Source organism: Lepidochelys kempii, chromosome 14 (assembly GCF_965140285.1).
Source record: "Lepidochelys kempii isolate rLepKem1 chromosome 14, rLepKem1.hap1, whole genome shotgun sequence".
Lineage (NCBI taxonomy): Eukaryota > Metazoa > Chordata > Testudines > Cheloniidae > Lepidochelys > Lepidochelys kempii.
In genome coordinates, this window is record NC_136393.1 from 45,423,202 (window position 1) to 45,446,244 (window position 23,043).

Genomic DNA, 23,043 nt, shown 5'->3' on the forward strand with positions numbered 1-23,043 from the left:
GCTTGACAAAGCCCTGGCTGGGACGATTTAATTGGGGATCGGTTCTGCTTTGAGCAGGGGGTTGGACTAGATGACCTCCTGAGGTCCCTTCCAACCCTGATATTCTAGGATTCTATGATCTATTAAGATTATAAAAACCAAGAATGTACTTTTCTGTAGAATACCATGATTAAATCGAGTCTTCCAGACTAGTGATTTAAATCAAATCCACCCTGCTGCATCGCTGTGTAAACAACAAACCCCTCCACGCTCTGCTCACACACAGCCACTGGCATTCAAACTCACTCCTGGCTGCACTGTACTGAGTGTGACTAGCAAGACACTCATGAAGTTACTAAACAAGACAGCAACATCAGCCAGTTTTCTACTCCCAGCCTTGCACCCCGGGAATCTGCATCTTAAACTGCTCAGTCTGTTCACTGTGCTGGACAAACTCAATAATTAGTGGGTCATCCCCCCGCCACAAAGGGATCAGATTAGGCCAAAGCCTTGTTCTCTCAAGTCAAATCCCCCAAACACTTCAAGGAAAACACACAGGTCCAGACAAAACACTAAAATCGGTTTATTAACTGGAACAAGTAGGTTTTCAGGGATCACAAGGGAGAAAGATGTGAAAGGTCAAAACTAGTTAGTTCTTAGTACCCAGGACAGATTTCCTTCCTGCCTTGGTGCGTCCTCCCCAGTCCAAGGCCCCGGTGGCCTTTCAAGGCATATCCTTGACTTCTGTAAAGATGGGAGAGGAGAGGTGAAAATGGAGGCAATTCTCCCTTCTGCTTTTATACCATTCTCTTCTTTGAGGTTCAAGCTCCAGCCAGGGGGCAGGCAACAATCAGTCTGTGGCCAAAGTGAGGGTCCAGCCATCCTTCTGGTGAATTGTAACTCTCTTGTTCACAGCTCCACAGCTGGTGAATGGCCAGCTAAGCAATTAATGGCCACTTAGCACCTAGCTGGTCTGCAGGTACCATTGTCTCTAAAGAGTGAGTCTGTGGGCGTTTTCCAGCTTTCCAGCATGTAACAAACATACAGCAAACTCTCAGAGCTCCATGGAGAGTGCTGATCGACACATTTTAACAGGACAATAATATTCAGCAGGCGATGACTTTTCCTAGCATACTTCACAAGACATACTTTGGAGAAGATTTATCCTTCTGTAATCGTGGTGACCATAAGAGTGTAGACCAGTGGTTCTCAAAAGTGTTTCATTGGCCCCCCCCTTCTTTGTGTGTGTCGTCATTTCCGCCCCCGCCCTCACAAGCACATATATGGCCACCCAGCTCTAAAGGCAGAGTCGCTGCTGGCGATGCGCCCGGCTCTGAAGGCCTCCAGCAGCAGCACAGAAGTAAGGGTGACTGATACTTCACAAGACATACTTTGGAGAAGACTTATCCTTTTGTAATCGTGGTGACCATAAGAGTGTAGACCAGTGGTTCTCAAATGTGTTTCATTGGCCCCACCTTCTTTGTGTGTGTGGTCATTTACGCCCCACCCTCACAAGCACATATATGGCCACCTTGCAAAACACATTTTGGTGATTTCAGCTATAAACATTCCCTCCATCCTTCAGCCCCTAACCCCAGTGATTTCAAGGAGAGGGAGCTGGAATTGGGCAGGTGACATGGGCGATGGGTATAATCTCTGAATTAACAAAATACAGGAACCCTTTGCATAAATTGTTAACCTCTAAAAAGATATAGCTAAATATAGACCACGACAGTTACCCCTCTTCCAAGTCTTTAACATGTTTACATTTCAAACTCTAGCTTAATGAAGGTGGAAACACTTTTAAAATCTCTGTCTAAAAGTTGAATCTGAGTCAATTACATACAAGTTGCTTAACCTTTTCTTGCCATGTGTCACAGAAGTTTACATCTTCTGTGGATTCCTCCATGTTTAACGAGGTCTGATGTCCGTATGAAACTTTTCCCACACTCCAAGCACTTGTGGGGTCTCTCTCCTGTATGGATTTTCTGATGATAACCAAGGGCTGATTTCCAAGTGAAACTTTTCCCACAGTCCAAGCACTTGTGGGGTCTTTCTCCTGTGTGGATTGCCTGATGATTAACAAGGTGTGACCGCCATGTGAAACTTTTCCCACAGTCCAAGCACTTATGGGGTCTTCCTCTTGTGTGCATTGCCTGATGATTAACAAAGTGTGACTTCCGCTTGAAACTTTTCCCACAGTCCAAGCACTTATGGGATCTTTCTCCTGTGTGGATTGCCTGATGTTTAACAAGGGTTGACCTCTCTGTGAAACTTTTCCCACAGTCCAAGCATTTATGGGGTCTCTCTCCTGTATGGATTTTCTGATGATTACCAAGGGCTGATTTCCAAGTGAAACTTTTCCCACAGTCCAAGCACTTGTGGGGTCTTTCTCCTGTGTGGATTGCCTGATGTTTAACAAGGTCTGACCTCCATCTGAAACTTTTCCCACAGTCCAAGCACTTGTGGGGTCTTTCTCCTGTGTGGATTGCCTGATGTTTAACAAGGTCTGACCTCTGCTTGAAACGTTTCCCACAATCAAAGCACTTGTGGGGTCTCTCTCCTGTGTGGACTGCCCGATGTTTTACAAGTACTGACCTCTGCTTGAAACTTTTCCCACAGTCAAAGCACTTGTGGGGTCTCTCTCCTGTGTGGATTGCCTGATGATTAACAAGCTCTGACCGCCATGTGAAACTTTTCCCACAGTCCAAGCACTTGTGGGGTTTTTCTCCTTTGTGAATTCTTTTATGTTTAAGAAGGTAAGATTTCTGCATGAAACTTTTCCCACAGTCCAAGCACTTATGGGATCTTTCTCCTTTGTGAATTGTTTTATGTTTAAGAAGGTTTGACCTCGCTGTGAAACTTTTCCCACAATCCAAGCACTTGTGGGGTCTCTGTCCTGTGTGGATTGCCTGATGATGAACAAGGTCTGATTTCCACTTGAAACTTTTTCCACAGTGCAAGCACTTGTGGGGTCTCTCTCCTGTGTGGATTGCCTGATGACGAACAAGGTCTGATTTCTGCTTGAAACTTTTCCCACAGTCCAAGCACTTGTGGGGTCTCTCTTCTGTGTGGCTTTTCTCATGTGAATTTAGTGCTGACTTTGAACTGAAACATTTCCCGCATTCAATGCATTGAATGGGCTTGTCTACAGTGTGGCTTCTCCCATGGTCATTGAGATCTGTGCGCTTATTGAAGCTTTCCCCACTGTCCAAGCATTGAAATGGTTTCTCTCCCATATGGACTGTCTGATGTGTAACAAGTTGTGATCTCACAATGAATCCTTTCCCACACTCAAGGCAGTGCCAGGGTGTCTCTTCCTTGGGATTTGTCTGCTGCTCTCTGGGATTCTTGTCTCCACCCCCACCGTTAAGAGATTCATCCACTTTCTTCCTGGGTTGGTTTATCAGAAGCCTCTCTGACCTGTGCCAATTTCTCCAGGCTTCTCCCTGATTCCAGCAAGGGGAAAAATTCCCTTCAGCTCTTCCCAAAAAGGTCCCCTGTGGTTCCACTTCCCCAGGAACTGCCTCATGATGATTCCCCTCCTTCTTCTCACTCCCTCGCTCAGCACCTGCTGGGAGAGACACAATCCAGAGAGGAGTCATTGTGCTGGGGAGAAAGAGGAATAGCACTGAGGGAAAAGCCAACACAAAGACTGAGCAATTGGATTCTGCCTCCACATCCCACCCAAACACTTACAAGGAAGGAGAGACGGGAAGGGTGGAATGGCGTGAGCAAAATCTGCTGACCATAGCCCTGCTCTCGGTGAGATGAAGAAGAACTGAGGGCGTTACTCATATCATATTTTGGGATTCTCAACTTTTTCCTTTGTTCCCTAGATGGTTTCTCTGTCAGTCCTCACCTTTGCTGGTGCATCTCCGAAGCCTTCTGTCCTTGAAATCCTGGAGGTCGGACACCCACAGCTCTTCCCCTCGTTCCAGCCGGGCGATAAGCTCAGGTTTGGGAATGGGAAATCCTGTGCAGAAGGTGAAATGAGTCCAGATCAGGGTGCATGGACCATCGGTGGAGGATTTGTCACAAAGGACGTTCCGTGAGTGGAACCTGTCCCTGTGCTCTGCTGGAGGAAGGTGGAATCCAAGAGGATGGGAACAGGGTCACTGAGCCCCCTTATGCAGAGGACATTGTCTGGGGAGGTGAGTTGAATTATTACTACACCCTCACTAGGCGTTCCCAGAATCTGTGCGCTCTGGGGGCCTTGCTGACTCACACACAGGTCTCGACTTCAGCCTGCCTCTTTCTAAACCTGCAGAGCCCAGAGTTCTCCCCATGCCTGGAGCTATTCCCAAGGAGGGAGATGAACAGAGATTGTATGTGCAGCCAAGAAACAATAGAGACAAGAAAAAACAATGCGGATTTATGCCCCTTTGAAAGCTGGAGGGGTGGGGATGGTTTAGCTTGTCCATTGAGTTTTGACTCCCGTGTCCCAGTGGAGAGGGCACCGAAATGCATGTATTTCTCACATGGCAGCTGTGCATTATGGAACCCATTCGCCTCTGCTCTAACTGACCAGGGAAAAACCTCACCACATTAAGACACGTAGACCCCACAGCTTCTAATAACTGAGGGGACGGGAATCCCTTACCCAGCGAGGTCACCATCTCGTAGTTCTCCTGCATGATGTCCTTGTAGAGGGCTCTCTGAGTGGGGTCCAGCAGATCCCCCTGCCCCTGGGTGAAATAAATAGCCACCTCCTCGAAGGTCACCGGCATCTGAAACACCAAGAGTCCCCCACTCAGCACCTGCTGCCCCAGCCACAATCCAACTACTCATGGGAAAGGAAAAAAAAACATGAAGCTGTGGGAGGGCCAGAGTAGCAGAATCCCACCCACACCCTGCTCAGAGCAGCCAGCAGGCTTCAGGAGGCGGAGCGGGTGAGAGCTCCCTGTCTGCCCCAGCACACGGAGCACGCCAGGATCTTCTCATTTCCCACACGCCTCTGAGCTGGGGACAGGGACAGGAATCCTGACAGCTTCCCTTCGTATTTCACAGCAGCCCCAGGCAAGTGGGTTCAGGATCCAGCGCTGGGAGCCTGGAAAATGTTCCCAGCCCTGCCGAGGTGGTTATATCCTGCCTGAGAAATGGGGGAATGTCCCCTTCCCCTTTCCTTGCCACAATGGGCCTACTTAGTAAATCAGTAGGTTTATCAAACCCTCTCTCCTCCCTTCCCCGCCCAGCAGCTCCCTGAAAATCCCCTACCTGAGCTGGCTCCAACACAGCCATTTCCCTTCTCTGTCTCCTGGAAGACTGGCCGATCTTTGGTGAAACGTGGTCCTGATTCCTCAGCCTGTCGGGGCGAGAGGGAGGTTACAAAAGGGGCTTCTGTCCGTGTCTCCCCCCGATTCCCCCCAGACTCTTCAGATCCTCCCAGTAACAGCATCTCTGAGCCAAATGCTAAAGAAAAGAGAGGAACCAAAAGGGCCACTTTGGGAGATTTCCCCCCATTGCAGTGTAAACCCCTCTGCCTTAACAATACCTGCAGACCTCTGGTGGCATCACCTGAAGATTGAGCTGCCCTGGACTCCCCCGGCAGCCCCCAGGGACAGGCAGGAAGAGGCTTAACCCAATTGGCCCATCCGCGCACCCCCCTGCCTGAGACAGCAGTGACTCCGGTCTGACTCTGGTGTGGCTGAGATCTGAACCCTACAGAGAAATCAGACCAGGGCCCTGGGCAGCCCCCAACACTCAGGGCACACAGACCCCACCACCACAGGGGTGTCTGACAATAATACACTCAGAGCGGGGTGTGTGTGTCGTGGGGGGGGGGGTTAAGGGGGGTTGGGTTTTTTTCCGTGTAGCTTCTGCACCCTGAGGGGTTAGTCCCCTGATCACTCCCAAAGCTGAGAAGAGCTTCTCTCCGCCCGCCTCCCCACATCCCCCCTTTCCCTCGCTGTGCCCCCCACTCACGTCTTCCCCCATTCCCGACCTCGCTCCCCTCAGCCCCACAGTCTCCCGATCCTCCTCCATTGCCCCATCTTCCCTTCCGTGCACCCCTGCCCCCATCCCAGCCTGCCCCCGGCATCCCCTGCACCCGCCTCCGGCCCCTCTTTATCCTCCTCCCCCAGCAGCCCAGATATGACCGGGGGGGGGGCCCGCTGCAAGGGGGGATGGGAGGGTCTCTCTTACCTTCCCCCCGAGCGGGGCCCCCCGGGGCAGGGGCCGGGCCGGGAAGGGGCCCTGGCCGGGCTGGGGGCTCTGCCCTGGGAGAGGCTCCCGGGGAGCAGCGGGCAGGGCCCGGCTGGAGGTTCCCCTCTCCCGGCTGCAGCCCGGGCTCCGGGATCCGGGCTCCCAGCACCAGCCGCCGGGGCTCGGGGATCTCGCCGGGAGCCAGAGTCCCCGCAGCGGCTGCGAGTCACTTCCTGGGCCGGGCCTGAGCCCCGCGATCGCTCCCTCCAGAGCCGCCCCCCAGCCGCTCCTGGGTCCTAGCGATCAACTCACCGAAGGATCAGCATCCCTGTGCCCGGCTCCTGTTACCCTCACAGGCTCCAAGGCACAAGGGACCATCATGAGCATCTTGCCCAGGGGTTCTCACCACCAAATTTGGTGGCCTCAGAGTGTAGCCAGCAGCTCTCGCTGGTGCCCGCTCTCACACTTGCCCCTATAATCCCAATTAACTTTACTAGAAACCAATCAATATGCACAGAGGCAAGAGGGGGGAATACTGGCTAGCAAAAGGATCTGAGTCCTTTACCCAGACGCCTGCATAACCTCGAGGACCCGTCCCCCCCCCCGCCCGCCCGCTTCCACTCTGGACCCCTAACCCCAAGGCTGGGCCCAGGGCTCCTGAGGCGCTGGACCCCCAGTCTTGTGATCACTCAGGACAGCTGTCCCCATTGTGGGGTGTTCTCTCCACTCTGGATGCTTCCTTCATCATTGCACAGAGTTAAGCACAAATACAATTTATTAAACAGCAAGTAATATAAAAATAAAGAGAAAAGTGGGAAAGATGAAAGGAAAACATGTCACCCCGCTCTGTGCGGGGGGAACCCCAAACAACCCTCTCTGGAATGCCAGGGCACTTCACAGTCTGTCCCTCCCACGTCCCAGGCCTCCTGCCCAGACCCTGACTGTGCTGCAGGCATGCCCAGGGTTGGACACTTACTCTGGTGTTGGCCACACGCCCTCAGGCTCTAGGTAGTAGGACCCTTCTTCCTAGCGTCAGCCTCTTCCTGTCAGGGTTATGATCCCCCACCCAGTCTGGCCTGCAAGGCCTCTTGGCTGAGGGCCTCTCCTTGCCCTGGGCCCTTTGCCCAGGGTCCCCTTCGCTCACTGCTCCCGGCTGCTCCAGTTTCCCTCTGCCTCCAGCCCAGCCCAGCCCTCCTCTCTCCTTAGCCCCCCCTGCTCTGCTCTCCCCCAGCCAGCCCCAGCTGACACAAAGGAGAGAACTCCGGATGCTGACTCGCTCATTGGCCTGCCTGCCCTGTCAATCAGGCTGACCTACAGCATTGCCTCCCCTCCGCTCCCGCCCCCACCCTTGTCAGTCTCAGGGTCTTCATTTCTCATTGGCCCTTCCCCTTTCTTTTGGTGTTCGGAGAAGGCCTAACTAATGGCCAACCCATTAAGGTTCAGTAAGGGGCCAACAATCCCCTTACTCCTATAAACATGAAAATCATAGTTTCTTTATTGGTAGTTAGTAAATCCGCTGCTGTGAAAAAGGGTATTTCTATGTTTGCTAAAAATTTTCACAACCTCTCAGCTAGCGACTCGGGTTGCCAATTTGGGAATATTTTAAAAATGGACACTCAAGTCGGAGTGCTGCAACCTCCCCTGCCCCGCCTCTTCCCCCCAAGGTCCCATCCCTGCCCCACCTCTTCCCTCCAAGGCCCTGCTCCAACTCCATCTCTTCCTCCAAGGGTCTACCCGCCCTCCACTTCTCTTTCCCCCTTCCCTGCCTAGGTCAGGAAGGGCTTGTCTGTGGAGCCGGGGCTGGGAGCTGCAGCTGCCCAGTGCAGGTAGGAGGCAGCCCCGGCTGAGTCGGCTCTGATGCGAGTGATGACCCAGTGCCTCCCCACCTGCAGTAACTCGACTTTACTCTAACAGTACCCACTGTGCCAGAAGTGCTGGGAACGCGTCAGGGACAAGTTCTGCTTTCCGATGGTGGAGGAAGGAACCAGGGGACAGGTGGGTTAGACTCAGTTCTGACCAGCAGGAAAGAATTCATTGGTTGGCAGAGCGGGCTCTCAGTTCCCCACATTGCCCCTCCTCCGTCAGTGGAAGTGCTCCTGGTGAGGACGCACCCCACCGACCCAAGGAGGACAGTGTGGACATCATCTACCTCAGTCATTACTGGAGTGGTTATAAGTCAGCCAAATACAGGTCAACTAAAGTTTGGAGTGTTGACGTACCCTTACAAGCAAAAGGATTTCTCTCACCCAAAAGCTTTCAGCAGTCCATGCTCATTGGAAAGCCTTCCAGCTCGGACCACTTCCCCAGCTCAATGATGCTCCTGTTGTCTTTCAAGGGATCTTGCTGCCCTGAGTAGACATGGGGTCAGAACCCCTTTCCCCGCTTCTTGTACTTGGATCCTTTATACTTGAAAAGTCTTTGCTGGGTCATGGGGTCAGGGAAGTCCGTGGCATCAGTGAGCTACACACTGTGCTACAGATGAATTGTAAGTTTCTTTGTTTACCCCTTTCTTCCTGTTGGTGGAAATCTCAGAGAATCCTTTAAGACTCAAAATCAGGGGAAGAAATTTACCCATTTTCTTCTCAAGTGGCTAAACCGGCTTCACTTCTCGCCTCATTATTCGGCTGTATTAGTTACAAAAGTTTTAGCATCATCATAAAAGAAAGAGAACGAAAGAGAAAACAACCTTCCCATCTACAAATGATCTGGACCAAACCTAGAAAAAGCTGGGAAGTAATTTTACCAATAGATGGAAACGGGACTATAAGATCTGAAAGTCCAACTGTGCTTTGAAGTTCATTGAGATTTCCCTGCCAATTCCAGGTCTGTGACACTTCCTTCTCCAGCCCTCCGGAGTCTGACTAAGATCATAGACATCAAAGCTGTGACTCCTAAGCATGGAGAGCCAGGGACAGGGTGGTACGTGACACCGTGGGAGATGGAGGGATAGAACGGAGGCAGGTTAAACTTTCCATGGCTGGGACAGAGGCTGCTGTGTGGAGAGAGGAGCATGACAGTGAGAGGGGAAGGAGGGACTCTCTCGCACTCACCCCGTTGCCCTGAAATAGCACAGAAGCGAAAACTCCACATTTTACTGTCCCTTCTCCCGCCTTTTTAGCATCTGGTTAATTCTGGCCCATAAGGGATAAAATGTAGAAAGAGTAAATGCTTGACTATCTGGGAATGAGACAACCTGGCCCCAAAGGGGGAACTCAGGGACTAGCAATCACTCTGCTAACGGGAGGTCGGGGGTCAGAAACTGTGTTCCTGGCAGGCTACGCAGCTGAACTGCAGGCTATGGAGGGCAGTGGAGGCAGGCAGGGAGAGGAGCCCCTCCCCAGGTTTGGCCCAGGTCCACTGGAGCTGCTGGGGAGAGAAACCCCTCCCTCAGCCCGGCCCAGGACCACAGGAGCCGCCGTGGCTGGGGAGAGCTGCCTCTGACCTGGCCCCAAACTGCTGTGGTGAGAGAGGGCTGGGGGAGTCCTCTCTCCACTGCAGTCTGAACCCCAAACCCCTCATCCCCAGTCCCAACCCCCACATGCCTAGCCAGGGCACTCACCCCTCCGCACCCCATCCCTCTGTCCCAGCCCTGAACCCCCTCTCACACATCAACCTCCAGATCCGCAGCCCCACCCCAGAGCCCACACCTGAATCCAGAGCCCTCACCCCCTTCACCTCATCCCTGTCCCAGTCCTGAGCCAGTTCGCACACTCCAAATCCCTCGGCCCCACCCCCACCCCCACCCCATGAATTTTGTTCTGTGCGCCAATATGGAGATGATGTGTCACATACTGGTGCGTAGAACCAAATTCATTCCACACTTGGACGTAAAAACTGAGGGAACACTGGTCAGAACACATCAGATGCTGAGCGGGGTCCAGCAGAGCCCCCTGCCCCTGGGTGAAATACACAGCCACCTCCTCCAAGGTCACCGGCATCTGAAACAACAAGAGTCCCCCGCTCAGCACCTGCTGCCCCTGCCACAGTCCCACTAATCATGGCAAAGAAAGAAAAGAGTGAAGGCCAGAGTAGCAGAATCCCACAGGCACCTGCTCAGAGCGGCCAGGAGGCTCCAGGGGCTGGGAGACGGTGAGAGCTCCTTGTCCCCGCAGCACAGGGAGAAGGGGAGGGTCTTCTCATTTCTCACATGCCTGCCGGCCACAGGCTGAGTCGGCAAGCAGAGCTCTGAGCTGGGGATGGGGACAGGAATCCCGACAACTTCCCTTCATATTTCACAGCAACTGTTACGAATTATTCCAGTTAGGACACGTACAGCTCGTTTCTAGGCTGAGGCAACCAAATAAAGACAGACTGCAGAGTGTCTCAGCGTTTGTAGGTTTATTACGCTCGAGCGTGGTACCGTTCTCTTAAGCAGAGCGGGACCCCGATTACAGGTTACACAAAGATTATATACTGTTGGCAAAACATCCTGCCTGTGTGCCTCGGGGCGGGGGGTGGGGTGGGGGAGGCCTAACCCAATAAACAGGCCTTCTCCTTATCTATCACCAGTCCCCTGCAGCCACCTTCCCGCTGCAAAAACGCTGAATTAGCAGCTATTTCAGGCATGTCGGCTGGTTCCTGTCTCCTTTGTTTCCCTTATCTTGACACTGTCCAGCTGTCCACCCTGAAGGATCCTCCTCCCTTGGTATGTGATGTGCTCGCTTCTAGTTAATGGCCGACAGGAAACCCAAAATGGAGTCACATATGCTAACTCGGTTGATTGCCCCTGACAGTCCTTCCTTTTGTTATATACGTCAGTAAACTATATGAGGGCAGAATAACCTCGATGCAAGATTAAAATTTGCCGGCAGCTCATACTACAGCATTGTAGGTATACAAAAGTAATACAAAAAGAGAACCAGCCATAAGAAGGAGGTACAAAATACGCCTTCCCCAAGCCCCCAAGTCTGGCAGCCTGGAGGTGAGGTGTGGAGAGAGGAGCGTGTGGTGGAATCCGGTACTGGTGTCGTCAAGGGTGACACGGTGAAGTGAGGTGGCCTGCTGCATAAGGGTGTGGATATCGACTTCTACCCTGCTGTGTTGATTCACAAAGACACAACAGCTTGAGTTAACAAGAGCACAACCCCCCCACCCCCCCACCCCCGGTTTGCAAGGAGATAGTCTAAGGCTAAGGGGTTCTGCAGTGTGGGCTGAGATAACTGAGTCACCTCCATTTGAAGGGTAGACAAGGCGTCTGCAGTGGCATTTGCCATTAATTCTAAAGCTGCAGAAATATTAACTGTAGCCTTTTCCAATTCACTCACCCACACCCAGGGCAAAAACCAACGAACAAAGGAGTGAAAGCCTGTAGGCCGTTCAGAGAGAGGATTTGATGGGACATTTCGTCGGTTCCTCCATACCAGGTTCCCAATTTCCCCCTGGGCTAGGGCCTGGTGTACTGTAACAGCGGGTACTAAGGTGCATGTACCACACCAACCTGCCGGGAGGACCTTATAAGCCGTGCGGTTGCACAACCAGAACCAGCCTGATCCCTCAGGGACCGGCCACGGCGCCCTGGAATACTTGGGGGGACTTGCCGCACCAGAGCTAATGCGGGTGCTATCACTGGACCCTACAAAGTTATCCACAAAAACTGTATTTTCGAAATTCTTACGTCATGACACACATAAAACATAACTACCCTGGGCCACCATATCAATAGACCAAGTTTGGATTGTAACATTCCAGTTAAATGGAGTGTCTGTCCATAATCCGGCCAGGAGGGTTCGGTTGAGAGGGATAGGCTCCCTTACCAACGGGATTCCCTGACCTATGTACGTGGGGGTATGAATACAGAGCCAACACCGTGTTCGGTTAACCCCCTGTGCTATAGCATGGGTTAAATCCAGGAAGTTGTTGCTTTCCCATCCGTGTACCGAACTCGAGAATAGAGAGGGGATTTCACAGGCCACCCATATCAGTATTTGCATCCTCCCGTGTACCACGCACAAAACAGGACAACAAATATAAGTCCAAGTAACAAGAAAACAAGAAGTCCTGATGGAGTCTCGAGACCCCAATAGTTGAATCCAGCAGAATCCGCTCCTATTTGTGGGCCCACTGTGGAGACAGCGCTTGCGTTGTATGCTGCTTTAAGAGAACCTCAACTTCGTGGGGGACCCAGACAGGCAAAGGGTGCCCCAGAACAATAGGGCGTGACCGTTCCACCATAAGGGCTGCAGCGGCAATGGACCACACACAGGAGACCGATCCCCGAATGACCGGGTCCTAAGGTAGGGAATACTAAGCTATGGGGCGTGGGCGATCCCCTAGGTACTGCAATAGGACACCACTGGCCGACTGGGGAATCAGTGTCAGGATAGTACTCGGATCAGGGACCACTTGGTGGGGGGTTATAACATAACTATTTATCTCATGCAGATCTTGAACGAACCAATAAACTGGGCGCCCATCTGGGCCCGGTTTTGACTTTTTCACAGGAAGGATAGGAGCATTAGAATCATAGAAGCATAGAATCATAGAATATCAGGGTTGGAAGGGACCTCAGGAGGTCATCTAGTCCAACCCCCTGCTGAAACAGGACCGATCCCCAATTAAATCATTCCAGCCAGGGCATTGTCAAGCCTGACCTTAAAAACTTCTAAGGAAGGAGATTCTACCACCTCCCGAGGTAACGCATTCCAGTGTTTCACCACCCTCCTAGTGAAAAAGTTTTTCCTAATATCCAACCAAAACCTTCCCCACTGCAACTTGAGACCATTACTCCTTGTCCTGTCATCCGCTACCACTGAGAATAGTCTAGATCCATCCTCTTTGGAACCACCTTTCAGGGAGTTGAAAGCAGCTATCAAATCTCCCCTCTTCTTCTCTTCTGCAGTCTAAATCCCAGTTCCCTCAGCCTCTCCCTCAGCCTCTCCTTCTTGTAGTGTGGGGCCCAAAACTGGACACAGTACTCCAGATGAGGCCTCACCAATGTCAAATAGAGGGGAACGATCACGACCCTCGATCTGCTGGCTATGCCCCTACTTAGACATCCCAAAATGCCATTGACCTTCTTGGCAACAAGGGCACACTGCTGACTCATATCCAGCTTCTCGTCCACTGTCACCCCTAGGTCCTTTTCTGCAGAACTGCTGCCTAGTCATTCGGTCCCTAGTCTGTAGCGGTGCATTGGATTCTTCCATCCTAAGTGCAGGACCCTGCACTTATCCTTGTTGAACCTCATCAGATTCCTTTTGGCCCAATCCTCCAATTTGTCTAGGTCCCTCTGTATCCTATCTCTACCTGCCACCGTATTTACCACTCCTCCTAGTTTAGTATCATCCGCAAATTTGCTGAGAGTGAATTCCACACCATCCTCCAGATCATTTATGAAGATATTGAACAAAACCGGCCCCAGGACTGACCCTTGGGGCACTCCTCTTGATACTGGCTGCCAACTAGACATGGAGCCATTGATCACTACCCATTGAGCCCGACAATCTAGCCAACTTTCTACCCACCTTATAGTGCATTCATCCAGCCCATACTTCTTTAACTTGCTGACAAGAATACTGTGGGAGACCGTGTCAAAAGCTTTGCTAAAGTCAAGAAACAATACATCTACTGCTTTCCCTTCATCCACAGAACCAGTAATCTCATCATAGAAGGCGATTAGATTAGTCAGGCATGACCTTCCCTTGGTGAATCCATGCTGACTGTTCCTGATCACTTTTCTCTTGTCTAAGTGCTTCAGGATTGATTCCTTGAGGACTTGCTCCATGATTTTTCTGGGGACTGAGGTGAGGCTGACTGGCCTGTAGTTCCCAGGATCCTCCTTCTTCCCTTTTTTAAAGATTGGCACTACATTAGCCTTTTTCCAGTCGTCCGGGACTTCCCCCGTTTGCCACGAGTTTTCAAAGATAATGGCCAATGCCTCTGCAATCACAGCCGCCAACTGCTTTAGCGCTCTCGGATGCAACGCATCCGGCCCCATGGACTTGTGCACGTCCAGCTTTTCTAAATAGTCCCTAACCACTTCTTTCTCCACTGAGGGCTGGTCACCTCCTCCCCATGCTGTGTTGCCCAGGGCAAGGAGAACTGCATGGAACCAAGACCTCCTGGGTTAAGTAGCTAGAGATAAGAAGGGAAATACCTTCCTCCGTCTCCTTCGGCAAGGGATATTGTTTTACGGAGGGAGGCGGCCCATCCCTTACCTGCAGACTGACTGGAGTGGCTGATTGAAGGAGGCCCACGTCGGTGGAACTCACGCTCCACAAATTGGGTGGGACGCTGGAGAATTCTGTGGGGAGATCGGGAATCGGGGTTAGTGAGGCCATAAGAGAAGCAACCGCCGAGTCCGGGACGGACATGTGAAGCCCCTCGTGGGCATAATATATGTGGGCTCCCAGCTTGCTAAGCATGTCTCACCCAAGGTTAGCGGGGCCTTCTGGCATAACAACAAATCTCTGTGACAACTTTAAGGAACCCAGCTCCAGACGGACGGGGCAGGATAGGGGACCTGGGCACGGGTCGCCCTCAATATCCTGCACCCAAACCTTGGTATTAGAAAGAGAGCCCGGAACAAAAGTTCAAGTGGAAAGGGTGGCTCCGGTATCCACCAAAAAGGGTACAAACCGTTCCACAATTTACAAGGAAATATGCGACTGCAATCCAAGATTCCATTCCAACTCTCCCACGGCTCCCAAAATCTCTGCCTCTCGTCACTGGGGATTATCGAAGTCCTGGGAAGCGTTAGGGGGAAAGGAGGAACCGGTCACCGGCTGATCCTGCCAAGGAGCCCCTCGTGGAAGCAGGGGGTATTCCTTCTTCCAGTGCCCCGGTTGCTTACAATAATAACAGTTCCCGTTCCTTGTCCCACCACAGCCTCCTCCCCGTCCTGTCCCACGTCCGCGTCCCCTCCCCCTTATATTCCCGTGTCCCTGCCAGTGCTGATTCCCCAAGAGAACCTGCAATGCGGCTGCCAACATACTTACTTCCTCCTTCTTTTGCTTACGTTTTTCCTTAGCTTTCTCCTCGTCCCTACCATTAAACACAAAAGTGACCAGGCGAACTACTTCGCTTAGGGCTTTCCCTGGCCAATCGGGAACATGTTTAGTTAAATACTTCTTTATGTCCGGCGCCGCTTGATCGACAAAGTAAGAGACCATCATCATGCGGCTAACCTCGGCTTCTGGCTCCACCCCTCCCCCATACATTCTAACCTGCTTAAACAAGCTGGCCAAACATGCAGACGGATGCTCGTTTAGGTCTTGCTGGCACTCTCTAATTTTTGACCAATTTGCCGTCTTACTACCCGCCCTACGGATGCTCTCCAGGAGCCCTTCCCGGGCAGCTGAGAGGCTGGCCCGGCCATTGAGGTCGTTAGGATCCCAACCTGGATCGGCTTCGGGCCAAGGGGTGCGATTCTCAGCGTCCCCCGCCCAACGCCGATTGGCGTCTAGAATAGAATACTTCTCGTCAGGGGTAAATAGGGTTTGCAAAATAGCCTGGACGTCTGCCCAGTTAGGGTTAAATGCCGTAAGGACTGAACGGATAGTCTGTAGGACTCTTTCCGGATCATCGCGAACCTCGGCATCTGTGACTGCCAGGTGACCAGGTCCCCAGGCCCAAAAGGGCGGTGGACGTGACCATAGTGACACGGTCATTGCTCGTCGCAACGGGTTGTTGTATCGGGCACTTGAAGCGCAACAGGGGGTAGGGTTACAGGCGGCTATAGAGGGGCAACAGGAGGAGGAGTAGCGGGAAGAGACGGAGGAGGGAAAGCAGCATAGGGCGGAGCGGAACCTGCAAGCGGCATGCAAACCTTAGATCTGGTACCAGAGCCCAAAGTTGAGGGGCGCCCCTTATCTCAGGCGTATGCCCAATTATCCCATACATACCAATAATCCATTTCAGCTGGATGCTTGTCCTCCAGCTGTTGTCTAAGGCAGGTTAATTCATCCTGTGCAAAAGTTCCGTCGGGTGGCCATCCAAAGGGCGTCTGAATAGTCAGCGCTGGCCACTCGACTTTATACAAAATTACAGCTCTCCTTTCACCTAACCCAGGGGTGCCAGAAATATTTTTCCAATTCCCGAGAATCTCAGCCAAAGGGGTTCCCCTGCTCACACTCTGCCCAGAGCCCATTCTAGGGCTACCAAAAGAACGCCTCAGGTGCCACCTTATCGCCTAAGCGACGGCCCACACGCCCGTTCCTCCGAGTTCTTGAAGGTGAACTCACCTGGTGCCGGCTGGAGTTGTCTGAGGGAAGGAGTGCGGCTTCGCTTACGAGGGCAAGCCTAGAGTCCCAAACTGTTACGAATTATTCCAGTTAGGACATGTACAGTTTGTTTCTAGGCTGAGGCAACCAAATAAAGACAGACTGCAGAGTGTCTCAGAGTTTGTAGGTTTCTTACGCTCGAGCGTGGCACCGCTCCGTTAAGCAGAGCGGGACCCCGATTGCAGGTTACACAAAGATTCTATACTGTTGGCAAAACATCCTGCCTGTGTGCCTCGGGGGGCCTAACCCAAAAAACAGGCCTTCTCCTTATCTATCACCAATCCCCTGCAGCCACCTTCCCCCTGCAAAAACGCTAAATTAGCAGCTATTTCAGGCATGTCGGCTGGTTCCTGTCTCCTTTGTTTCCCTTCTCTTGAAACTGTCCAGCTGTCCACCCTGAAGGATCCTTCCTTCCTTCCTTGGTACGTGGTGTGCTCGCTTCTAGTTAATGGCCGAGAGGAAACCCAAAATGGAGTCACATATGCTAACTAGCTTAATTTCCCCTAATAATTATGAACAGGAGGCTGCCACGCACCTTTCCTACAACTTTCCTATGACGAGATAACTGGTTCTGTGGATGAAGGGAAAGCAGTGGACGTAGTGTTCCTTGGCTTTAGTAAAGCTTTTGACATGGTCTCCCAGAGTATTCTTGTCTGCAAGTTAAAGAAGTATGGGCTGGACGAATGCACTATAAGGTGGGTAGAAAATTGGCTAGATTGTCAGGCTCAACGGGGAGTGATCAATGGCTCCATGTCTAGTTGGCAGCCGGTTATCAAGTGGAGTGCCCCAAGGATCGGTCCTGGGGCCGGTTTTGTTCAATATCTTCATAAATGATCTGGAGGATGGTGTGGATTGCATTCTCAGCAAATTTGCGGATGATACTAAACTAGGAGGAGTGGTAAATACGGTGGCAGGAAGGGATAGGACACAGAGGGACCTAGACAAATTAGAGGATTGGGCCAAAAGAAATCTGATGAGGTTCAACAAGGATAAGTGCAGGGTCCTGCACTTAGGATGGAAGAATCCAATGCACTGCTACAGAGTAGGGACCGAATGACTAGGCAGCAGTTCTGCGGAAAAGGATCTGGGGGTGACAGTGGATGAGAAGCTGGATATGAGTCAGCAGTGTGCCCTTGTTGCCAAGAAGGCCAATGGCATTTTGGGATGTATAAGTAGGGGCATTGGCAGCAGATCGAGGGACGTGATCGTTCCCCTCTATTCGACATTGGTGAGGCCTCATCTGGAGTACTGTGTCCAGTTTTGGGCCCCACACTGCAAGAAGGATGTGGAAATATTGCAGAGAATCCAGCGGAGGGCAACAAAAATGATTAGGGGACTGGAACACATGACTTATGAGGAGAGGCTGAGGGATCTGGGATTATTTAGTCTACAGAAGAGAAGAATGAGGGGAGATTTGATAGCTGCTTTCAACTACCTGAAAGGTGGTTCCAAAGAGGATGGATCTAGACTATTCTCGGTGGGAGTGGATGACAGAACAAGGAGTAATGGTCTCAAGTTGCAGTGGGGGAGGTTTAGGTTGGATATTAGGAAAAACTTTTTCACTAGGAGGGTGGTGAAACACTGGACTGCGTTACCTAGGGAGGTGGTGGAATCTCCTTCCTTAGGAGTTTTTAAGGTCAGGCTTGACAAAGCCCTGGCTGGGACGATTTAATTGGGGATCGGTTCTGCTTTGAGCAGGGGGTTGGACTAGATGACCTCCTGAGGTCCCTTCCAACCCTGATATTCTAGGATTCTATGATCTATTAAGATTATAAAAACCAAGAATGTACTTTTCTGTAGAATACCATGATTAAATCGAGTCTTCCAGACTAGTGATTTAAATCAAATCCACCCTGCTGCATCGCTGTGTAAACAACAAACCCCTCCACGCTCTGCTCACACACAGCCACTGGCATTCAAACTCACTCCTGGCTGCACTGTACTGAGTGTGACTAGCAAGACACTCATGAAGTTACTAAACAAGACAGCAACATCAGCCAGTTTTCTACTCCCAGCCTTGCACCCCGGGAATCTGCATCTTAAACTGCTCAGTCTGTTCACTGTGCTGGACAAACTCAATAATTAGTGGGTCATCCCCCCGCCACAAAGGGATCAGATTAGGCCAAAGCCTTGTTCTCTCAAGTCAAATCCCCCAAACACTTCAAGGAAAACACACAGGTCCAGACAAAACACTAAAATCGGTTTATTAACTGGAACAAGTAGGTTTTCAGGGATCACAAGGGAGAAAGATGTGAAAGGTCAAAACTAGTTAGTTCTTAGTACCCAGGACAGATTTCCTTCCTGCCTTGGTGCGTCCTCCCCAGTCCAAGGCCCCGGTGGCCTTTCAAGGCATATCCTTGACTTCTGTAAAGATGGGAGAGGAGAGGTGAAAATGGAGGCAATTCTCCCTTCTGCTTTTATACCATTCTCTTCTTTGAGGTTCAAGCTCCAGCCAGGGGGCAGGCAACAATCAGTCTGTGGCCAAAGTGAGGGTCCAGCCATCCTTCTGGTGAATTGTAACTCTCTTGTTCACAGCTCCACAGCTGGTGAATGGCCAGCTAAGCAATTAATGGCCACTTAGCACCTAGCTGGTCTGCAGGTACCATTGTCTCTAAAGAGTGAGTCTGTGGGCGTTTTCCAGCTTTCCAGCATGTAACAAACATACAGCAAACTCTCAGAGCTCCATGGAGAGTGCTGATCGACACATTTTAACAGGACAATAATATTCAGCAGGCGATGACTTTTCCTAGCATACTTCACAAGACATACTTTGGAGAAGATTTATCCTTCTGTAATCGTGGTGACCATAAGAGTGTAGACCAGTGGTTCTCAAAAGTGTTTCATTGGCCCCCCCCTTCTTTGTGTGTGTCGTCATTTCCGCCCCCGCCCTCACAAGCACATATATGGCCACCTTGCAAAACACATTTTGGTGATTTCAGCTATAAACATTCCCTCCATCCTTCAGCCCCTAACCCCAGTGATTTCAAGGAGAGGGAGCTGGAATTGGGCAGGTGACATGGGCGATGGGTATAATCTCTGAATTAACAAAATACAGGAACCCTTTGCATAAATTGTTAACCTCTAAAAAGATATAGCTAAATATAGACCACGACAGTTACCACTCTTCCAAGTCTTTAACATGTTTACATTTCAAACTCTAGCTTAATGAAGGCGGAAACACTTTTAAAATCTCTGTCTAAAAGTTGAATCTGAGTCAATTACATACAAGTTGCTTAACCTTTTCTTGCCATGTGTCACAGAAGTTTACATCTTCTGTGGATTCCTCCATGTTTAACAAGGTCTGATGTCCGTATGAAACTTTTCCCACACTCCAAGCACTTGTGGGGTCTCTCTCCTGTATGGATTTTCTGATGATAACCAAGGGCTGATTTCCAAGTGAAACTTTTCCCACAGTCCAAGCACTTGTGGGGTCTTTCTCCTGTGTGGATTGCCTGATGATTAACAAGGTGTGACCGCCATGTGAAACTTTTCCCACAGTCCAAGCACTTATGGGGTCTTCCTCTTGTGTGGATTGCCTGATGATTAACAAAGTGTGACTTCCGCTTGAAACTTTTCCCACAGTCCAAGCACTTATGGGATCTTTCTCCTGTGTGGATTGCCTGATGTTTAACAAGGGTTGACCTCTCTGTGAAACTTTTCCCACAGTCCAAGCATTTATGGGGTCTCTCTCCTGTATGGATTTTCTGATGATTACCAAGGGCTGATTTCCAAGTGAAACTTTTCCCACAGTCCAAGCACTTGTGGGGTCTTTCTCCTGTGTGGATTGCCTGATGTTTAACAAGGGTTGACCTCTCTCTGAAACTTTTCCCACAGTCCAAGCATTTATGGGGTCTTTCTCCTGTGTGGATTGCCTGATGACTAACAAGGCCTGATTTCCGCTTGAAACTTTTCCCACAGTGCAAGCACTTGTGGGGTCTTGCTCCTGTGTGGATTGCCTGATGAATAACAAGGTCTGACCTCCATCTGAAACTTTTCCCACAGTCCAAGCACTTGTGGGGTCTTTCTCCTGTGTGGATTGCCTGATGTTTAACAAGGTGTGACCTCTGCTTGAAACGTTTCCCACAATCAAAGCACTTGTGGGGTCTCTCTCCTGTGTGGACTGCCCGATGTTTTACAAGTACTGACCTCTGCTTGAAACTTTTCCCACAGTCAAAGCACTTGTGGGGTCTCTCTCCTGTGTGGATTGCCTGATGACTAACAAGGACTGATTTCAGCTTGAAACTTTTCCCACAGTCAAAGCACTTGTGGGGTCTCTCTCCTGTGTGGCTTTTCTGATGATAACCAAGGGCTGATCTCGAAGTGAAACTTTTCCCACAGTCCAAGCACTTGTGGGGTCTTTCTCCTGTGTGGGTTCTCTGATGATTAACAAGGTTTGACCTCGCTGTGAAACTTTTCCCACAGTCCAAGCACTTATGGGATCTTTCTCCTTTGTGAATTGTTTTATGTTTAAGAAGGTTTGACCTCGCTGTGAAACTTTTCCCACAGTCCAAGCACTTGTGGGGTCTCTCTCCTGTGTGGATTGCCTGATGAGTTACAATGTCTGATTTCCGCTTGAAACTTTTCCCACAGTGCAAGCACTTGTGGGGTCTTGCTCCTGTGTGGATTGCCTGATGTCTAACAATGTCTGACCTGTGTATGAAACTTTTCCCACAATCCAAGCATTTATGGGGTCTCTCTCCTGTGTGGACTGCCTTATGTTTAACAAGGTGTGACCTCTTTATGAAACTTTTCCCACAATCCAAGCATTTATGGGGTCTCTCTCCTGTGTGGATTGCCTCATGAATAACAAGGTCTGATCTCCATGTGAAACTTTTCCCACAGTGCAAGCACTTATGGGGTCTCTTTCCTGTGTGGATTACCTGATGTTGAACAAGGGTTGACCTTCGTATGAAACTTTTCCCACAGTCCAAGCACTTGTGGGGTCTCTCTCCTGTGTGGATTGCCTGATGACTAACAAGGACTGATTTCTGCTTGAAACTTTTCCCACAGTCCAAGCACTTGTGGGGTCTCTCTCCTGTGTGGCTTTTCTCCTGTGAATTTAGTGCTGACTTTGAACTGAAACATTTCCCGCATTCAACGCATTGAATGGGCTTGTCCACAGTGTGGCTTCTCCCATGGTTATTAAGATCTCTGCGCTTATTGAAGCTTTCCCCGCTGTCCAAGCATTGAAATGATTTCTCTCCCGTATGGACTGTCTGATGTGTAACAAGTTGTGATCTCACAACGAATGCTTTCCCACACTCAAGGCAGTGCCAGGGTGTCTCTTCCTTGGGATTTGTCTGCTGCTCTCTGGGATTCTCGTCTCCTCCCCCACCATTAATTGATTCATCCACTTTCTTCCTGGTTTGGTTTATCAGAAGCTTCTCTGACCTGTGCCAATTTCCCCTGGCTTCTCCCTGATTCCAGCAAAGGGAAAAATTCCCTTCAGCTCTTCCCAAAAAGGTCCCCTGTGGTTCCACTTCTCCAGGAACTTCCTCATGATGATTCCTCTCCTTGTTCTCACTCGCTCGCTCAGCACCTGCTGGGAGAGACACAATCCAGAGAGGAGTCATTGTGCTGGGGAGAAAGAGGAACAGCACTGAGGGAAAAGCCAACACAAAGACTGAGCAATTGGATTCTGCCTCCACATCCCACCCAAACGCTGACAAGGAAGGAGAGACGGGAAGGGTGGAATGGCGTGAGCAATATCTGCTGACCATAGCCCTGCTCTCGGTGAGATGAAGAAGAACTGAGGGCGTTACTCATATCATATTTTGGGATTCTCAACTTTTTCCTTCATTCCCTAGATGGTTTCTCTGTCAGTCCTCACCTGTGCTGGTGCATCTCCGAAGCCTTCTGTCCTTGAAATCCTGGAGGTCGGACACCCACAGCTCTTCCCCTCGTTCCAGCCGGGCGATAAGCTCAGGTTTGGGAACGGGAAATCCTGTGCAGAAGGTGAAATGAGTCCAGATCAGGGTGCATGGAGCATTGGTGGAGGATCCGTCACAAAGGACATTCCGTGAGTGGAACCTGTCCCTGTGCTCTGCTGGAGGAAGGTGGAATCCAAGAGGATGGGAACAGGGTCACTGAGCCCCCTTGCGCAGAGGACGTTGTCTGGGGAGGTGAGTTGAATTATTACTACACCCTCACTAGGCGTTCCCAGGATCTGTGCGCTCTGGGGGCCTTGCTGACTCACACACAGGTCTGCACTTAAGACCCTGCCTCTTTCTAAACCTGCAGAGCCCAGAGCTCTCCCCATGGCTGGAGCTATTCCCAAGGAGGGAGATGAACAGCGATTTTATGTGCAGCCAAGAAACAACACAGACAAGACAATGCGGATTTATGTCCCTTTGAAAGCTGGAGGGGTGGGGATGGTTTAGCTTGTCCATTGGGTTTTGACTCCCGTGTCCCAGTGGAGAGGGCACCGAAATGCATGTATTTCTCACATGGCAGCTGTGCATTATGGAACCCATTCGCCTCTGCTCCAACTGACCAGGGAAGAACCTGACCACATTAAGACACACACACCCCACAGCTTCTAATAACTGAGGGGACGGGAATCCCTTACCCAGCATGGTCACCGTCTCGTAGTTCTCCTGCATGACGTCCCTGTAGAGGGCTCTCTGAGCGGGGTCCAGCAGAGCCCCCTGCCCCTGGGTGAAATAAATAGCCACCTCCTCGAAGGTCACCGGCATCTGAA

At 50.9% G+C, this 23,043-nt stretch overlaps 1 protein-coding gene and 1 long non-coding RNA gene across 2 annotated transcripts; both read right to left on the reverse strand.

The window, feature by feature from the left end:
• Positions 1–578: 578 nt before the first annotated feature.
• On the reverse strand, positions 579–23,038 carry LOC140897871 (uncharacterized). Its single transcript, XM_073311064.2, is given in 4 exon segments — positions 579–3,295; positions 19,612–21,885; positions 22,174–22,287; positions 22,912–23,038. Coding segments are annotated over 4 exon segments (3,957 nt in total). The 3' UTR covers positions 579–1,853.
• Positions 10,445–17,951, reverse strand: LOC140897881 (uncharacterized). The gene is made up of 2 exons (XR_012154846.2): positions 14,280–17,951; positions 10,445–11,158 (listed from the first exon to the last, which is right to left on the reverse strand). It is a non-coding gene; the product is annotated as an uncharacterized LOC140897881 (long non-coding RNA).
• Positions 23,039–23,043: the final 5 nt, after the last annotated feature.